The sequence below is a fragment of the Pseudoliparis swirei genome, chromosome 24 (assembly GCF_029220125.1).
Source record: "Pseudoliparis swirei isolate HS2019 ecotype Mariana Trench chromosome 24, NWPU_hadal_v1, whole genome shotgun sequence".
Lineage (NCBI taxonomy): Eukaryota > Metazoa > Chordata > Actinopteri > Perciformes > Liparidae > Pseudoliparis > Pseudoliparis swirei.
In genome coordinates, this window is record NC_079411.1 from 5639619 (window position 1) to 5655298 (window position 15680).

The following is a 15680-nucleotide window of genomic DNA, read 5'->3' on the forward strand; positions in this document are numbered from 1 at the left end:
TTCCATCATCTACTAGCTAATGACCTTGTTAGGGAAAATAATGTATTAAAAAAAAGAAGAAAAGATTTGCTTTAGAATTCTGTCCTTGATTTATTGTAAAAGCTGTAAATCCTCGTCATAGATTTTCAGCCTTTTCTCGGGCTTGTAATTAAGTAATGGCTCTATTAATCCTATTAGACCTGCATTGCCAGAGGGGAGAGTCGGGGCATTTATTACGAGGCAAAAGGAGATTAATTCAGACCAAACAACAGCTAAATGAAATTATGTACATGATGGTGCAAATAAGTTAATTTGATTTGATTCGGTGAAAAAACATGGATGCATAATGAGTAAAAAAACCACTTATACTGTTCTCGTTTGACTTCTTCTACACAGGATTTGCAGCAGAGAAAAATACTGCCAACACATTGGCAAAGCTATCACAGGCGTTCACTTCCAAGTTCCAGTGTGTTGGGCCACAGCTTTAGCACAAACAGGAAATGGAAAAATTGGAAATGTGCAAGTCACAAATAGTCCTTCTGAATGCACTTCATGCAGCAGGGCAATGCAAAGAGATTTCTTTTAGAATGAGGAATGTGACCCATAAATCTGCCTCTTCCTTGTTTGGTAACAGCGCGGCTCCGTTATATCAAAAGAGACCTAAATCGCGAAATCAGTTTTGACCACATGACCCCGAGAAATATTTGTGTATTTAGCCAAAAGGGGATGAACTTATTAGTGGACTGAGGATTTTGTTTTGTTTATTTCTTTATTTATCAACTGAAACCTATTGAACTTTAAAACATATCTCATTGCTTTATTTGCTCTGGTCACAGCTTCTTTTCTTTCTTTTCTTACCCTTTTCTTTTTTGGTTCGTTTCTTTGTTTGCTTTGTTGAAGATAATGCGCTCTGTTGGACAGTGGTGAAATTCAACCTTCACATGCGTAATAAAAAGTGTAAAATCATCAGGAGGCAGTGGTAATTAAAAACAATACGTCTGAGCGTTTTGCGACATAATGACCGTCCTGAATGAGGAAGATGAGAGAAAGCTAATGTACTGCTCTTGACTTATGAGAAATGTTGTTGGTCGGCAGCAGTTCTTCTAATTATGACATGTCTATGTGCAAAGGAACCAGTGCACCTCAAACATTCCCTCAAACCATATGGCTTTTTAAATCTCATCCGCTAACTATCCCTGACAAAGCTGTTGGTACTGCCAGAATGTTGAAGCCGAAGCTTAAGGTGCTGGCACAAAGCTCTGCCGGCCTTCCATGCAATCAGTTTGGTGTTAGGAGGGTGTAATCTCCTTCTGAATAGGCCACTTGTTTCACAGCCTGCAGCACATGGTCTCGCAGTGGCATCTCTTCACACAAGATGTCTCTGCGAAACCGGGGCCCAGCGCTCAAGGCACTGTCTGTAAACTGCAGGCACAAATTAGATCTCATCACAAAGGAAGAGGAAGAGGTCGTGAGAAACAAAAAGAATTGAGCAAACATCAGCTATTTGCTACATAAATACATGGAGTAACGTCTACCTGAGCAGAGAATGAAGCATATATGTATATATATATATATATATATATATATATATATATATAATATATATTCCAGACTCATGAGTCTATAAAGCAACAAACACAAATACAACAACAATACTGTTAATATTGTTAATACTGCATACACTTTACCTCACTATGTACAGTGTGTTTTTTGTACAGTGTTTTTTAAAATATATTTTTCATATTTCTATTATTATTACTGTAACTATTATTATTATTATAGTGTGTTTGTTTTGTATCTCTGCTGACTCGGAGAGCTCTGCAAAAATAATTCCGATGCGTCTGGACTGCTGGTCTAGGCACAGATGGCAAATAAAAAACCTTGAACCTTGAATATATACAATACAATACAATGACACGGGTACAATCACTGCAGTTAAAAAAACAAACACTTATATAGCCTGGTTGGATTGTTTTTCGTGAACGTGAGGGTGCCCTACAGACAAGCTCAAGGCTTCCACTCTTCACGGTTTCGTACGGCGGTTCAAGCTTGTCGCGGAGACATAGCATTCACCCTCGAATTACCCCTCAGTTAAACACCGTTAGCTAGGCAGTTTGACCATAGCTTGCACTGTTAGCGCTCTTTGCGCCATTAGCCGCAAGCTACCGGATCAGCCGTCGCCATGACGAGAGCCAAGGCCATGCTCCTCATCTTGTACGTAGCGCTTCTGAAGTATGATTAGCGACTATCGCTAATGACTATCGCGGGAACATTTAGCAGCATTAGAGCCAGGCGTTTTCCTCAGTAGTTGGAGGAGACCAAAACAGAGCTAAAAAGAGAGGGAATATTGGACTAGTTTCTGCTGAGTGCCCAGAAATGTTACTGTGTAAATAGTCAACCGTTTGCTAACACAGCAGCCATATCAACTTGAGAAGACGACACCGCGTTAATGTTGTATTTACAGCTCGTTTATGCTTCTCCCAGGTGGCCGAGAATCGTAATGGAGGTTCACGTCTACGGGTCCTGTATTTGTCCGCAGAGGATATACACGTCCTGCTGTACATCTGAACAAAAAAGTTCAACGCTCAAACAGTTGCAATGTCTAATTAGACGCTTTTAGCTTCATATGAAGATGTCTTTAAAAAAAAAAAAATTGTAATCAATGATTTTCTTTGGGAAAAGGGGATTGTAAAGCTACTCCATGAACTACAGTGGTTTCTAACAATTGAACTGCAGATATCGCCCCAATAAGGTTGTCACTCTATCTGCCAGATTTCTATCCACGCTCCCCGCACACGGAACTGTCTGCAGAGAGCTAACAGCACAGTCGTGGATCCACACTGCTGAATCCAGTTCAATATTGATATCCTGTCACCCCTTGGGACCACTTATAGTGAGAAGAGACCCGAGTCAGCACTCTGTGAGCACTAGCCAGTGATGAGGAGCACATATACCATCAGCCTAATGCTCAGATAAAAAAATAGAAAAAGAATACAATGACATGTCGATAATTGCACGGTCGCTGCTGACCAGTGTGTGTTTTCACTGAAGTGAAGACATTCTATCATGTCCAGTCCTCCATGTGTGTTTCATTGATCACATTGATGTCAGTGCATGCTTATTCTCCTGAGTCTTACACATCGTTATCTTGTGTGCCGTGTGACACATAGTGTGCGTAATGTGTGTGTTCACGACCTTATTAAAAAGGACTAAATCTGATAAGGAACATCGAGAGTAATAGGTCCATTTTCGGTTCCGTTTTGTGGTCTCTCAAGCGTTTGATTGAAATGTACAATGCACATTTGCCCCCCCCTCCGCTTGTAACAACCACACAAGCTGTGTCTCAGTGGTTGACACCGGTAGCAGAGCTTGGCGTCTGACCTCCAAACATCATTGGTCAGCAAACTGGGGAGGGGGAGATATACTGCAGCGTCGTTTTTATTCTGCAGAGGGCAGAGAGAACATACCACAACATTGATGCTACTGCCTGCGCCGCTCCTTGTATGTACATGATCTCTTTGTTCCCCCTCTTTACTATCTAAAATCTCCTCATCTCACTTGTGATGAAGATGAATCAGGGTATTTAACTCCACTCACTCAAATATCAGTAGACAGTCAAGCTAACAAGACAACTTTTCTTTTTTTTGTTGGACTCCTTGCTCTAGTTGGGTTTTTTTTCTCACTTTGAGCTGCTCGTGATCATTACGTCAGACAGTTACGATGCACTGCTGTGAGACTGCAATTAACTCCATTAATGTCCAAGAGGCGAATGGGGTTAGAGGGGAGTTAAAATACCCTGATTAATCTTCACAGGCACCACAATATGAGAACGTTTGTTTATCAGTGTACGGATTTCTGTTGATGTTGGCATTACCTTGTGAGGAAATGCTCAGGGTTACATAACGTAGGTTAACGTCCACCATGTATAACACTGATGAGCCAAGAGGGCAAACTCACCTTTGGTTTCGAGGCATTCCAATACTCCAGAGATTCAGTCGGCAAAGGAGGGAGAGGAGATTTAGCCAAGCCGGTAAAATGAAGAATGCAGGCACACACACACACACACACACACACACATTGATGGAGCCGCTGCCTCCCCCAGTTATCCCCCTTCCATGAGCACATCCAATCACACGTACGCATGGCACGCACTAGCCGCTCTCAGGCTGAAGGGAAACATGTTCAGCGATGCCTGTCACTCAGTCCACAGAGCAGTGGGGCTGTTCCCCCGTCCTTCTAATCCCTCATTCCGGTGCCAAGTTGTGTTTCTCCTGAGAGAATCGAATTCCTGACAGCTTTCATGCCTGTATTTGCCTCCTTCCCATAATGAGCTGTTGACAGTGCACACAATTTAGCGTCTGAATCTGATGCCTCTTTTTTTTAATTTCTCATATTAGTAATTTGACCACCACCACAGTGCGAGGTCTCTCCACTTTGTTCAGGTCTTCAGAAAGCCATGTAAGCTGCCTCGGCTTAACACCGGGCTAAACCAATCAGGTGGGCTGAGGCCTATCCCAGGGTCGACCTCCTCTAATTATCTGAGGAGAGGATGAAGAGTAAAAGAGAGGGCATATAACAGGGTGTGTCTATGGAGGACGAGGAAACACTATAACTACTTATCGTAATAAAGACACAGTTACTGTATCATCATCTCTCTGTATTGAGTAATTATACACAGTGTGGTATTTATACTGTGTTCTGTGTCCTGCTTACAATTTTTTTATTGATATTATGTCATATAATTTTATGTTACGCTCTGTCTATTTAATACAATGTTATTATATATTATAATAAATATTTTTATATATAATATATAATATATTAAGATATACAATAGAGGCCAATAATATCTATGTATATTTTATTATAATATAATAGATATATTATAGTAAAATAATATATATTATTTGATTATAATATATATATATATTATATTAAAATATAAAATAGATATAATACTATATAATAACAGTGTATTAAACAGACAGTGGGTAACATAACATACCATAATATAATAATATAATTAAAAAAATTGTATTGCGCCGGTAGAAATCGTCCCTGCGCTTATAAGCAGGACACAGAACACAGTATAAATATATATTTATCTGTCATTGTTATAATTATTCATGTGAACTAAGTTAAAATTAACCCATTTTATTGAAAATATGAAAAGTAAGTCAATCAGTAGAGTTAACCTTGGAGAGTTTTAAATAAGTTGTCTGATAAAAATGTTTTGATTCCAAACAGTAAAAAAAAATACTGTAAAGTAAGTGTTCCTCTGTTTTATTTAAGCCGGTGAACATTGAAAACAGAGCAGCGAGTGAACGTGACGACTTCAGCAAATATCTGACAGCTGAACAAGTCGTTTTTTAAACGAGGCCCAGAGGCCAACCTGCTCCTCTCTGTTGGAGCCACGCCAACAAACTTTAATGACTGGCTTTCCGGTTTTCAATCAATCCTGCAGGACAAACGTACCGCAAGAAAACTCATCCCCATGGAGCCCAGTACCATCGACCGGTCGGGGAATAGTCACAATATCTGCTAGGTGTCCATTTCGTATTTATGTTTTGTGTCCCTTCAGGACAAAATCGATACCAACAGAAAGTAATTTAACTTTTTTTTTTTGCAGCAGACTCTGCATGTCCAAAAGTGTTGTTTTGTTTTTGTATCCTGATGCAATCCCAAACCTAACAAAGTGTTTTCGTTTCCGCACCATTAATCCAGATACCCGAGAGAGAAAATGTGCTCAAAATAAAAGGCCACCGGGTCAGCGTCCTCCCTCCATAAATCTCCACATGATCAATAATCTATTAGCAGACAGGATGTACCGGGGTGAACAGAGAAATAAGCTTTCACGCTACGTCCAAAAGAGGAGTTAAGACATTTTTTTAAAGGCACATGTCAGAGATATCGTGCAGGAAACTATATGACACGTACACTCTCCAGAAAACATATCATATTAAGGCATTAAGGAGGATTTAATATGAGTGTAAGACACTTCTTCATCTTTTTCTTGGACATGATGAACATCTAAGGGGCTGGGACATTGAAATAAATAAATAGCACCAGCTGTGTATCTGTGTGTGTGTGTGTGTGTGGGGGGGGGGGGGTTGCTACATGTTTTCTTGGATGCGGGGCAACCCATATTGCTCTGCATCACATTTTCTCCATTTAAAGACACCTATTAGTGCACTGGATACAAAATTCTACTGGAGGGCACTTTATGATTTATACCGAAGGGGCGTAAAAAGAAGAAGAAGAAAGCACTTCATCATGCTTCCTCCACTGGGAGGACACCACAGTGGGCTTCATCATGTTTTATCTCAGTCATGGGGGGGGGGGGGGGGGGGTACCAAGGTGGGCAGGTGCAAACCCCCCTGCAGGACAAATGTCCCACTCACTTTGGTGCTCGAAGAAAACATACATGGTGGTTCACAGAAAGCATTTGGAGTCAACCTCTGGAGAGCATGAATGACTGTACAAGTCGTCATGGCAACCCATCCGATTGATTTCATTCTTTATTTCGGTTTGGACCAAAGTGGAGGACATGACATAAATAAAGGGTCACGTAATAACACAAAGATAGAATAGTCCGATGCAACGTATGTATAATAAGGTGTGAACAAACTCCACATAGAGACAGACTTCTGATTAAAGTTCTTCAAAGATCTCGGGGAACTAAATAATTGGTTTGAGCACTTTGCCACAGTGCTGCTTTGAATGCTGCCGCGATTAATGGCGTTCCTGCCATGGGACTGACGGGACGTCGGCTCTGTTGTGAGAGAGCTGACGTCAGGCTAATTAACACACTGTGGATCACACAGTGGCTGTTGGGGTATGGAGGATATTGCAATGAATGTCGTGCTCAGTGGATGCACTTTTAACGGGATATTATAGCAATCGGGGGGGGGGGGGGGGGGATAAGTATTTCTGTCTGAAGTTCAATTCCCTTCCACTGATATGACAGCCTGAAGGAGGAAATGACACATCGCTTTCCCATCAATTACAGGAAGTGAATTGCTTTTGCTTTCAAGAGTGCAGCTTGGGGATCAACTGTGGTTCCGATTGATTGATCTATGACCAGAAGGTCATTTCTGCTTTTACACTCGTGCTGACCTTTCCAAATGGGTGAGGACATTGGTTATCTTTAGATTTATTGCTGTTTGGACCAGCTCAACAATACACCACTTGCTGCCTATAACAGTTAATATATACTGCTCAATAAATTAGTTGCACTCAATTACTTGCAATATATTTGTATCGGAGAAATTGGTGCTACATGTGATATTCATATGTGTTGGTGCTGGGAGAAGCTGCTCCTGTTGTGCATTTTAAAATAATGCTAGAATTTCTGCAAAGTCACATATAATGTGAAATCCTACAAATACATACAATAAATGATTAGCCACGTTGCAACAGAGAGAAGAAAGGCTGAGAAGCCTTTTTTGAGTGAGCTACAATTAATGAGATTATATACGAATACATTAAGTATTCATAAGTATATAGATATATTTATAAATATTCGAAAGTGTGTCGTTTCTATTTGTGACAAACCTGAAGCAGCACGCATGGACGACAACGTCAACAACAGGGATGTTAAGCAGCACAATACAAAGTGATGTACTGCTCTCTAGTGGCCATTTTAATTTAATCCAGTTGTTTTTTTGTCTCGTTTATCTCCCTTAAATTGTACTTCTCTGATGTGCTGAATGGAAGCATTCAAGGTCATATAATGTAATACAACCGTCATCATATGACTAGAATGATTTATGTTTACTTTAGAAGTTTGTCCAAAGGAGGGAGCGAGGCGATAACACACCGTGGCCTTGAGCCTGTTGGTGCACGTCAGCTCCCAGGTTGCTTTGTTTGTGTGTGCCTGCTTATGAAAGGGAGTATGAATACTCAGAAAGCAAATGTTATCGTGGTTGTAGGAAGACGTGTTCTAGATAAGATTAGTTATGGACATTACTGAATTCAGGAGGTCAGTGAAGGTATCATGCCCTTCTGTGGAGCTGTGGAAGCCGTCAATCATCCTATAGCTACCCATGGGGGTGGGTGGGACACATGAGAGCCTAGTGGTACTTAACCAATACAACGTCTCGTAGCTTTCCTGACCCAGGGTTGTTATAGTATTAATAGTGTAAGTACTGTGCATGTTGTCATGTATTCTTTAAAGGTGTATTAAAGTAAACTGATATTCAATAAGTGCATGTGTTCTCTTACTTCTGTATTTTATCTATTGCATAATGTATATTTAGGGCACATGGGGAAGGAATCCCTCACTTCCTCCAGCTGGAATTACATATTCTATGAGCTATATTATAGCTATTAAACGACCGCCTCGTGCACACAATGTGACGGCTCACAGAGTAAAGGGCGGACTCGTTATTGCTGTTTGAATTCATGGAAACAATATCCGGTCTAACCTGTCCAGACCTTTTAGGACACGACTGGGGCAACCTCGGCTTCTGGAGAGGGTGGCACGCCACAAACAAGACGGTACGGACGTTATTGTAAACGTCTAATTTCAAAGTTATCGGTGGCTTTAGAGTTGTAGAATAACTTTTAAATACATTTACAGGGCTCTCAAGTTTTGAAGACAGGCAAGAGTGACATTTCCATCAGCACCCCCCCCCCCCCCGATACAAAAGATACTTTTTTTCTTTCTGATTGGCTATTGTGGAGCCCATTTCTTTTTTTTATTGGCTGATAAGTGGCTCCTCACAGCGGAACTCCAGGGGAGCGCTTGATTCCTCTACGGTGAGGGCAGCGCGGCTCATGTTTGCGCGCTGCGGCACATTAAAACATTAAATAGCCGTGAGTTTTTTTCAGCGTGAGAAATACGATGTGTGGCGGGAGTGCGTGACTTAAGACCGAAATGCGAACAGCTAAAGTTCGGCTTAATTGTCGTGCACGTCTACTCGTACACTTCCGGTATTCATTCAGTGTCACTTCATTAAAGAGTCGAGTGTTTACAAAAAAAACTGGATGTCTCACTCTGCTATAAACACAGAAACCAGATTTTAGCGTTTAATATGCGACTGGAACCAACTTGCCCGTATGAACACACGTGTTTACGCGACGCCTTACCAAATAGCAATGTTGTTCCTATAGTGCACGAGACACTTAAATAGGCTCAATCCCGTCTGGTTTGTAGGAAGCAAAGTATGCATTGTGTTGAAACTTCCACATGTATTTCTGTTTTTATCGGCATGCATGAAACAGTTAAATTATACAGTGGATTTCGGCGACGGGGAAGTGAAATCGGAGTTGCTAGTTCCTTATTTGCGTATTTTGTTGGCTTTGAGGCTGCAGTACGCGAGCAAAGAGACTCGAGCAAAGGAGACGGTGGTGCTGGAAGAGTAAATGCCTTCGTTTGCAAGTTTATGAATATATAGAAAGACAAAATCTGGTAAGAACTCTTCCGGTTTTTATATCCGAAATATTAGTGATAAAACGATTATAATGCACTTACCAATGTCATACTCATTTTTTTATTTTATTTTTTTACTGGGTTTATTTAATAAGGGACAGTGCACATTAATATGATATGATATGATATTCCTTTATTCGTCCCACAGTGCGGAAATTTCAAAAATCACAGCAGCGGTGCACATCAGAGCATATAATAGCATATAATAGCATATGATAGCATAATAAAAACATTTCAGTAAATGTGCCAGAGTTAGCCAAGAGGCTATTTCTCATCTGTAGTCCCAATGATATTACTGTATGTGATGGTAATAATAATAGTATAACTTATGTCTAAAGAAGAGACTTCTGTGGAAAACTTTTCCTCAAATATTGAGTCACACATTAACGAAAAATCTGTATATTTAGTGGCACCACTCATCTTTTTTTCTAATAACAATTGACATGAAAAGGTGTTTCTAGTCACATGATCTGATGAGTTCCCCTCTCCTCTCTAAAGCGTTTCAGCTTCTTTGAGCTGCTTGTGTTTAAATATTTTTTTTTTTATGGCCCCCAACTTTCTTGTTTCGAGTCACTCTTTGTAGACAGAAACAGATCTAAAGAACCCAACTGTACAGACACAGCTGATGCCCGTATAGGGGAGCATTTAGCAGCTAAATAACAGGGTACTTTCTCCAAGGAGACCAAAACAGAGCTAAAAGAGAAAAGGAAATATATATATTAGTGCTTTGCTTGTTGTGAAAAAAGAAAAAAAAGATATAGTTCAATGCTTATCATGCAGATTTGAATCTTTCATTGTATTTCTTTTCAAGGCTTTGAAACGATGCATGCCCCACGCTCCCTCCTCCTCCTGCCGGCGATCATAATGTTCCATTTCATGACGGGCCAACACAATTGCGCGGCCACCCAGAAGAAGACCTCCTGCCAGGTGCAGGGCGGCAGAGCCGACTGCAGCCACCTGCGCCTCAAGGCGGTCCCTCCCAACCTTCCCAGGAACATCACCGGCCTGGACGTGTCTCACAACGACCTGAGGGCGCTGCCCACCGGGTCGCTGGCCCCGTACCCGCTCCTCCTCCACCTCAACGTCAGCTACAACAGCATCACCAAGCTGGACCAGGCTGTGTGCCGGACGCTGCCTCTGCTGCAGACGCTGAACATGGAACACAACGTAGTGCATGTGCTGAGTGAGGAGGACGTGAGCCACTGCACCAATCTAACGCGGTTGATTATGGCGAGTAATAAGCTGTTGCTTCGCGGGGAGCCCTTCTCTGCACTGCAGGTACAGTTACACCAGGGGTGCTCACACTTTTTCAGCATGCGAGCTACTTATTATGTGACCAAGTCAAGGCGATCGACCGACGGGGGGGGGGCTAGTAAGTGTGCTCACCTACCGCGCGCGACCCGAGAAGAGTTGTTGACGGGGGGGGGGGGGGTGCTAGTGACTTTTTCTTTGCTCCGTCCGTCCCGATGCGCGCAAACCGGTGTCGGAAGCTCCGCGGCGCACGAGACGGCGGGCAGAGGACTGTTAACGCGACACGTAGACAGAAATGACATGCTTCTGCTGTAATGTGGCGCTATAGAGAAAGTGACAGGGGGGCGGGCCAATTTTTTTTAATGTCATGTGATCTACCAATACTACGCCGCGATCGACTGGCAGGTCGCCGCGATCGACCGGTCGATCGCGATCGACGTATTGAGCACCCCTGAGTTACACTGATGAGGCGGGTCAGGAAGAGCTGAAGTAACAGCGCGCTCATTTTGTTTGTTTGTTTGTATTTTATTCAGTCAATCAAATCAAATACAATACAATATTATCCTACATAATATACAAAAGAGAAAGACTGAAAAGGTACAGGTAGAAGCAAAAAAATGCTTATAAATTCCAATCCTAAATTGAAATCAAAATAAATGAGAAAATTAATATAAAATAAAGAAGAAAATAAAACAACAACAAATAAACAAAATAAAAAAACAAAATGTATTTATATATACTACCACATACATCTTCCATATTAATACGTTTTTAATTACATTTATAACTCAAGAATTGTTTTATAAATAATTCCCTTGAAAACCAAAAAGGAGTTCACCATTCTTTCATCCATTTCAACATTATTCCATAATTGGACTCCGACAACAGAAATACATCTTCTTTTAATCCCATATTTAGCCTTTTGTACTGTGAACTTACAAACATCTCTCAAATCATATTTACACTCATGTATTGAAAATAAACTTTGTACACAGTCTGGCAGTGACTTTGCTTTAGCTCTGTACATTGTCTGCATTATTTTATAATAAACCAAATCATTAAATTTCATAACACGTGATCTGTAAAATAAAGGGTTTGTGTGCTCATAGTAGCCGACATTATTCATGATGCGTATCGCACGTTTTTGTAACACAACTGTTGAATTTAAAAAGGTTTTATAGGTCGAACTCCACACTTCCACACAATAAGTTAGATATGGAAGTATGAGTGAGCAATAGATTATGTACAAAGCCTTAGTAGTGAGTACATCTCTACATTTATACAGTATTGCTATTGACTTGGAAATGTTACCATTTATATATTCAATATGTTGTCTCCATGTTACTTTATGATCAATAATTTTGACCTCACAGCCGTTTGATTTGTCTCTCGTGGATGGCATTTCTATTCTCCTTTTTAATGTTCAGAGCCTGAGAGTTCTGGACGTGTCCATGAACAAACTGGAGTCGGCCAAGCTGGGCTCCCGGCCTCAGCTGCCCAATCTCGTGAGCCTCGATCTGGCGTTCAACAGCTTCACCTCTCTGAAGAAAGACGACTTCTCGTTCCTCAGCCATTCGCCGTTTCTGCAGGTCCTCAACATGTCATCCGTGTCGCTGAAGAAGGTAGAAAACTCTCTGAAATGGGAAATGAAATGGTGTTCGAAAGTACTTTTGGCAAGGGCTTTCAGTTGTCCGTTTTGTTTCCCCTTTTTACAATGTCGCATCTCACTGCAAGTCCTGTGTTGTGTTTTGGTTGCAGTTGGAGCCCGGTTGCTTTCAGCCCATTTCAGGCCTTCGTACTTTGATCATGGATGGAAGCAACATGGGCACGCAGGTTATTTCCAAACTCTGCTCGGAGTTGTCCGCGACAGCCATCGACAGCTTGTTTCTCCGGAAGACGAAGCTGATCACGCTCACAAACGCAACCTTTAAGGGGCTGAAGGAAACAAATCTAACCTTTCTGGATCTGTCGCGTAACGACATGGAAAAAATTGATGGAGGCGCATTTCGTTGGCTGTCCAGACTTCACACTCTAATTTTGACAGACAACAACATCATGCTCCTGACCGAGGACACATTTAAGGGACTCGACAGTTTGAGAAGTCTCCAGTTGACGAAAGCTCTCGTGAAAAGGCACGCCACCCCGGTCATCAAGGATTTCTCCTTCCGACCCCTGAGCGCCCTGGAGAGTTTGATATTGCAAAGAACCGCCGTTCATGACATCACAGAGAACACATTTACAGGCTTGTCAAGTCTCCGGGAGCTGGATATGAGCTGGAGTAGCTGCGTCTCGCTCAGAAACATCAACAACAAGACGTTGGTCTCTCTCGCGGGATCGCCTCTCTTGAAGCTGAATCTAACGGGCACGGCGATAGCGCAGATTCATCCCGGAAGCTTCTCCTTCTTGAGAAACCTCACCACTCTCCTCCTGGACTTCAACTTCGTCAAGCAGACCCTCACTGGCGAAGAGTTTGAAGGCCTGAACAGAGTCGAAGAATTGCACATGTCCAATAACCACCAGACGGTCAATCTAAACTCCAGGTCCTTTGTGAATGTTCCCAATCTGAGGGTCCTGAATCTGGGACAAAGTCTCAAAGCCGAAGCGGTGAACATGGATCCCTCTCCGTTCAGACTCCTGCTCAAACTCACCTTCCTGGATCTCAGCAACAACAACATTGCCAACTTCCGGGAGAATATGCTGGAGGGGCTCGTGAACCTGAAAGTGCTGAGGCTCCAACACAACAACTTAGCCCGCTTGTGGAAGACCGGCAACCTCGGGGGGCCGGTGTTGTTCCTCAAACACGCACAGGGCTTGACGACCTTACTGCTGGACAGCAACGGGCTGGACGAGATCCCGGCGGAGGCTCTGAGAGGCTTGAGTCGCCTCCGTGAAATCAGCCTGGGCAACAACGACCTCGACAGTCTGAAGGATTCCATTTTCGATGACCTGAGCTCGCTGCGGGTTTTCGATATGCAGAAGAATCTGCTCACCGCCGTGAGGCCCGGGGTGTTCAAAGCGCCGTTGCGCAACCTCAGCCTGCTCCTCATGACCAAAAACCCATTCGACTGCACGTGCGAGAGCATGCTGTGGTTCGCGACGTGGTTGAACGACACCCACGGGACGCGCGTGCCCGGTCTCCGGGACCAGTATATGTGCAACACGCCGCTGGCGTACTCCAACCGCTCCGTCATGGATTTCGACGGCCTCTCCTGCAAAGACAAGACCCCGTTTCAGGCTCTTTACATCCTGAGCAGCGTCGCCGTCATCGTGCTGACGGCGACGGCGCTCCTGGTGCGCTTCCACGGCTGGAGGATCCAGTTCTATTGGAACGTATTGATCAACCGCACGCTCGGGTTCAGCGACGCCAAAGCCGAAGAGGGCAGGGAGTTTGAGTTCGACGTCTTCGTCATCCACGCCGAGAAAGACGCCGACTGGGTGGAGAGAAGGATGGTGCCCTTGGAGAACGACTCGTGCCGGTTTTGTTTGGAGGATCGGGATTCGATCCCCGGCGTGTCAAAGGTTCAATCCTTCTTGGATAATACGAGGAAGTCCAGAAAGATCTTGTACGTCGTCACTGAAGCTCTCCTCCGGGACCCCTGGTGTCACAGGTAAATCAAACTGATGCTGTTTGATCATTCTAGATAATAATCAAATGATGAATTTTGTGACGTGTAGTATATTTTGTATGGTTGCACGCTGGGTTCTCACAGTTGTCTTTTTGACCTCGTCTCTGGTCCTTGTTCAGATTTAAGGCCCAACATGTCCAGCACCAGGTCATTGAAGGCAGACGGGACTCCGTGGTTCTGGTCTTCCTGCAGGACGTCCACGACTACAAGTTGTCCCGCTCGCTCTTCCTCCGTCGGGGCATGCTGCGTTCGTGCTGCGTCCTGGACTGGCCCGTCCACAAGGAGAGGGTGCCGGCCTTCCACCAGAAGCTCCTCATCGCACTCGGCATGACGAATCGATTGCAAGAGTGAATGCGTTTCATTTGTGGCAATTGGACATTCACTCTGGAATAGTATTTACCAACGTGTGTTTAAGTCACTGGAACCGACGGCGGATTGTTTTGCCCTCGAAGTGAATATTGTGATTACTCTAAATATGCACTCAGTCAAATTGTATTTACATTGCATTGCAGCTTAACATTAACACAAATGTATTGAAAAGGTAACGAGCAAAAGGGGGTGTGGTGTATGTGCGCCTGCATACACAAAGCATGTGGTCACAAGAGCTGGGTTTTTTAAATATTTATTGTTTGGCTGTTCATCAAGTTTTCCAATGTTTCTGAAAGTGAGCAGTTACATTTTGACAATCCCTATTTATTAATTTAAAATGTACATTTGTATTGTTCATTGCAACATATTTAGACGAAAATAATATTTTGACTGCAGATTTAATGATTTTATCTCTCAATCAATACAACTTTGGCCCTTAGCTTGAACTAAATAAATAAGATATTTAAGGTTATATATCTTTATCTTGATATTTCATGGCACAACTTTTAAATGTATTATTTTTGCTGGAAAGTTCTTGTGGCAGTTATTTGTCAGATTTTTATTTCATAATGGGTGCATTGCATTGATCAATCTTGGCAACTTTTTTAAATTTTCTTTAAACGCAGGAAATTAATTTTCTTATTTGTTCAGTTTACAGTTGACCGCCGAGCATGAAAGCCTAAATGCTTTCCTTATGATTTATTACCTTTCGACAGTTCTCAAATTGAAATGTATTGTGTGTAAAAATACAGAAATAAACAATGTGGAATTGTTTTTTACAGAATGTGAATTCTTGTCAGGTTGCCAAAATGTCAAAATCCATAAAGATTACATATTGTGACCTCAGTGTTCTCACGCTACCTACAGCCTTGACGTTCAGTCTCAAGGTTACGTCCATTTTAATGGCCTCAAATCACACAAATAATAAATAAAGTAACTGTGCTTACATACTTTAAAAAAATATATATAGTCTACACTTTTTGAAAAACATGTTTTTGTAATTGAAGTCATACATAAAAACA

At 42.4% G+C, this 15680-nt stretch overlaps 1 protein-coding gene across 2 annotated transcripts; it reads left to right on the forward strand.

The window, feature by feature from the left end:
• The first annotated feature begins 8344 nt into the window (after positions 1 to 8344).
• On the forward strand, positions 8345 to 15432 carry tlr3 (toll-like receptor 3). 2 transcript variants are annotated; one of them, XM_056410000.1, is made up of 5 exons: positions 8345 to 8478; positions 10224 to 10690; positions 12091 to 12285; positions 12422 to 14271; positions 14409 to 15432. In XM_056410000.1, exons 2-5 carry the CDS (start codon positions 10235 to 10237, stop codon positions 14638 to 14640), a joined length of 2733 nt encoding a protein of 910 aa, XP_056265975.1. In that variant the 5' UTR covers positions 8345 to 8478; positions 10224 to 10234; the 3' UTR covers positions 14641 to 15432. The 2 variants fall into 2 exon arrangements, with proteins under 2 accessions (XP_056265975.1, XP_056265974.1); XM_056409999.1 differs by lacking the exon at positions 8345 to 8478 and adding an exon at positions 8980 to 9391.
• The last annotated feature ends 248 nt before the right edge of the window (positions 15433 to 15680 follow it).

Bases quoted from the DNA above. Each gene is read 5' to 3' on its own strand.
- tlr3 (XM_056410000.1), top strand. From the start codon at position 10,235: ATGCATGCCCCACGCTCCCTCCTCCTCCTGCCGGCGATCATAATGTTC. The intron at 12,286-12,421 runs GTAGAAAACTCT...TTTTGGTTGCAG, and splicing joins CATCCGTGTCGCTGAAGAAG to TTGGAGCCCGGTTGCTTTCA. The intron at 14,272-14,408 runs GTAAATCAAACT...GTCCTTGTTCAG, and splicing joins CGGGACCCCTGGTGTCACAG to ATTTAAGGCCCAACATGTCC.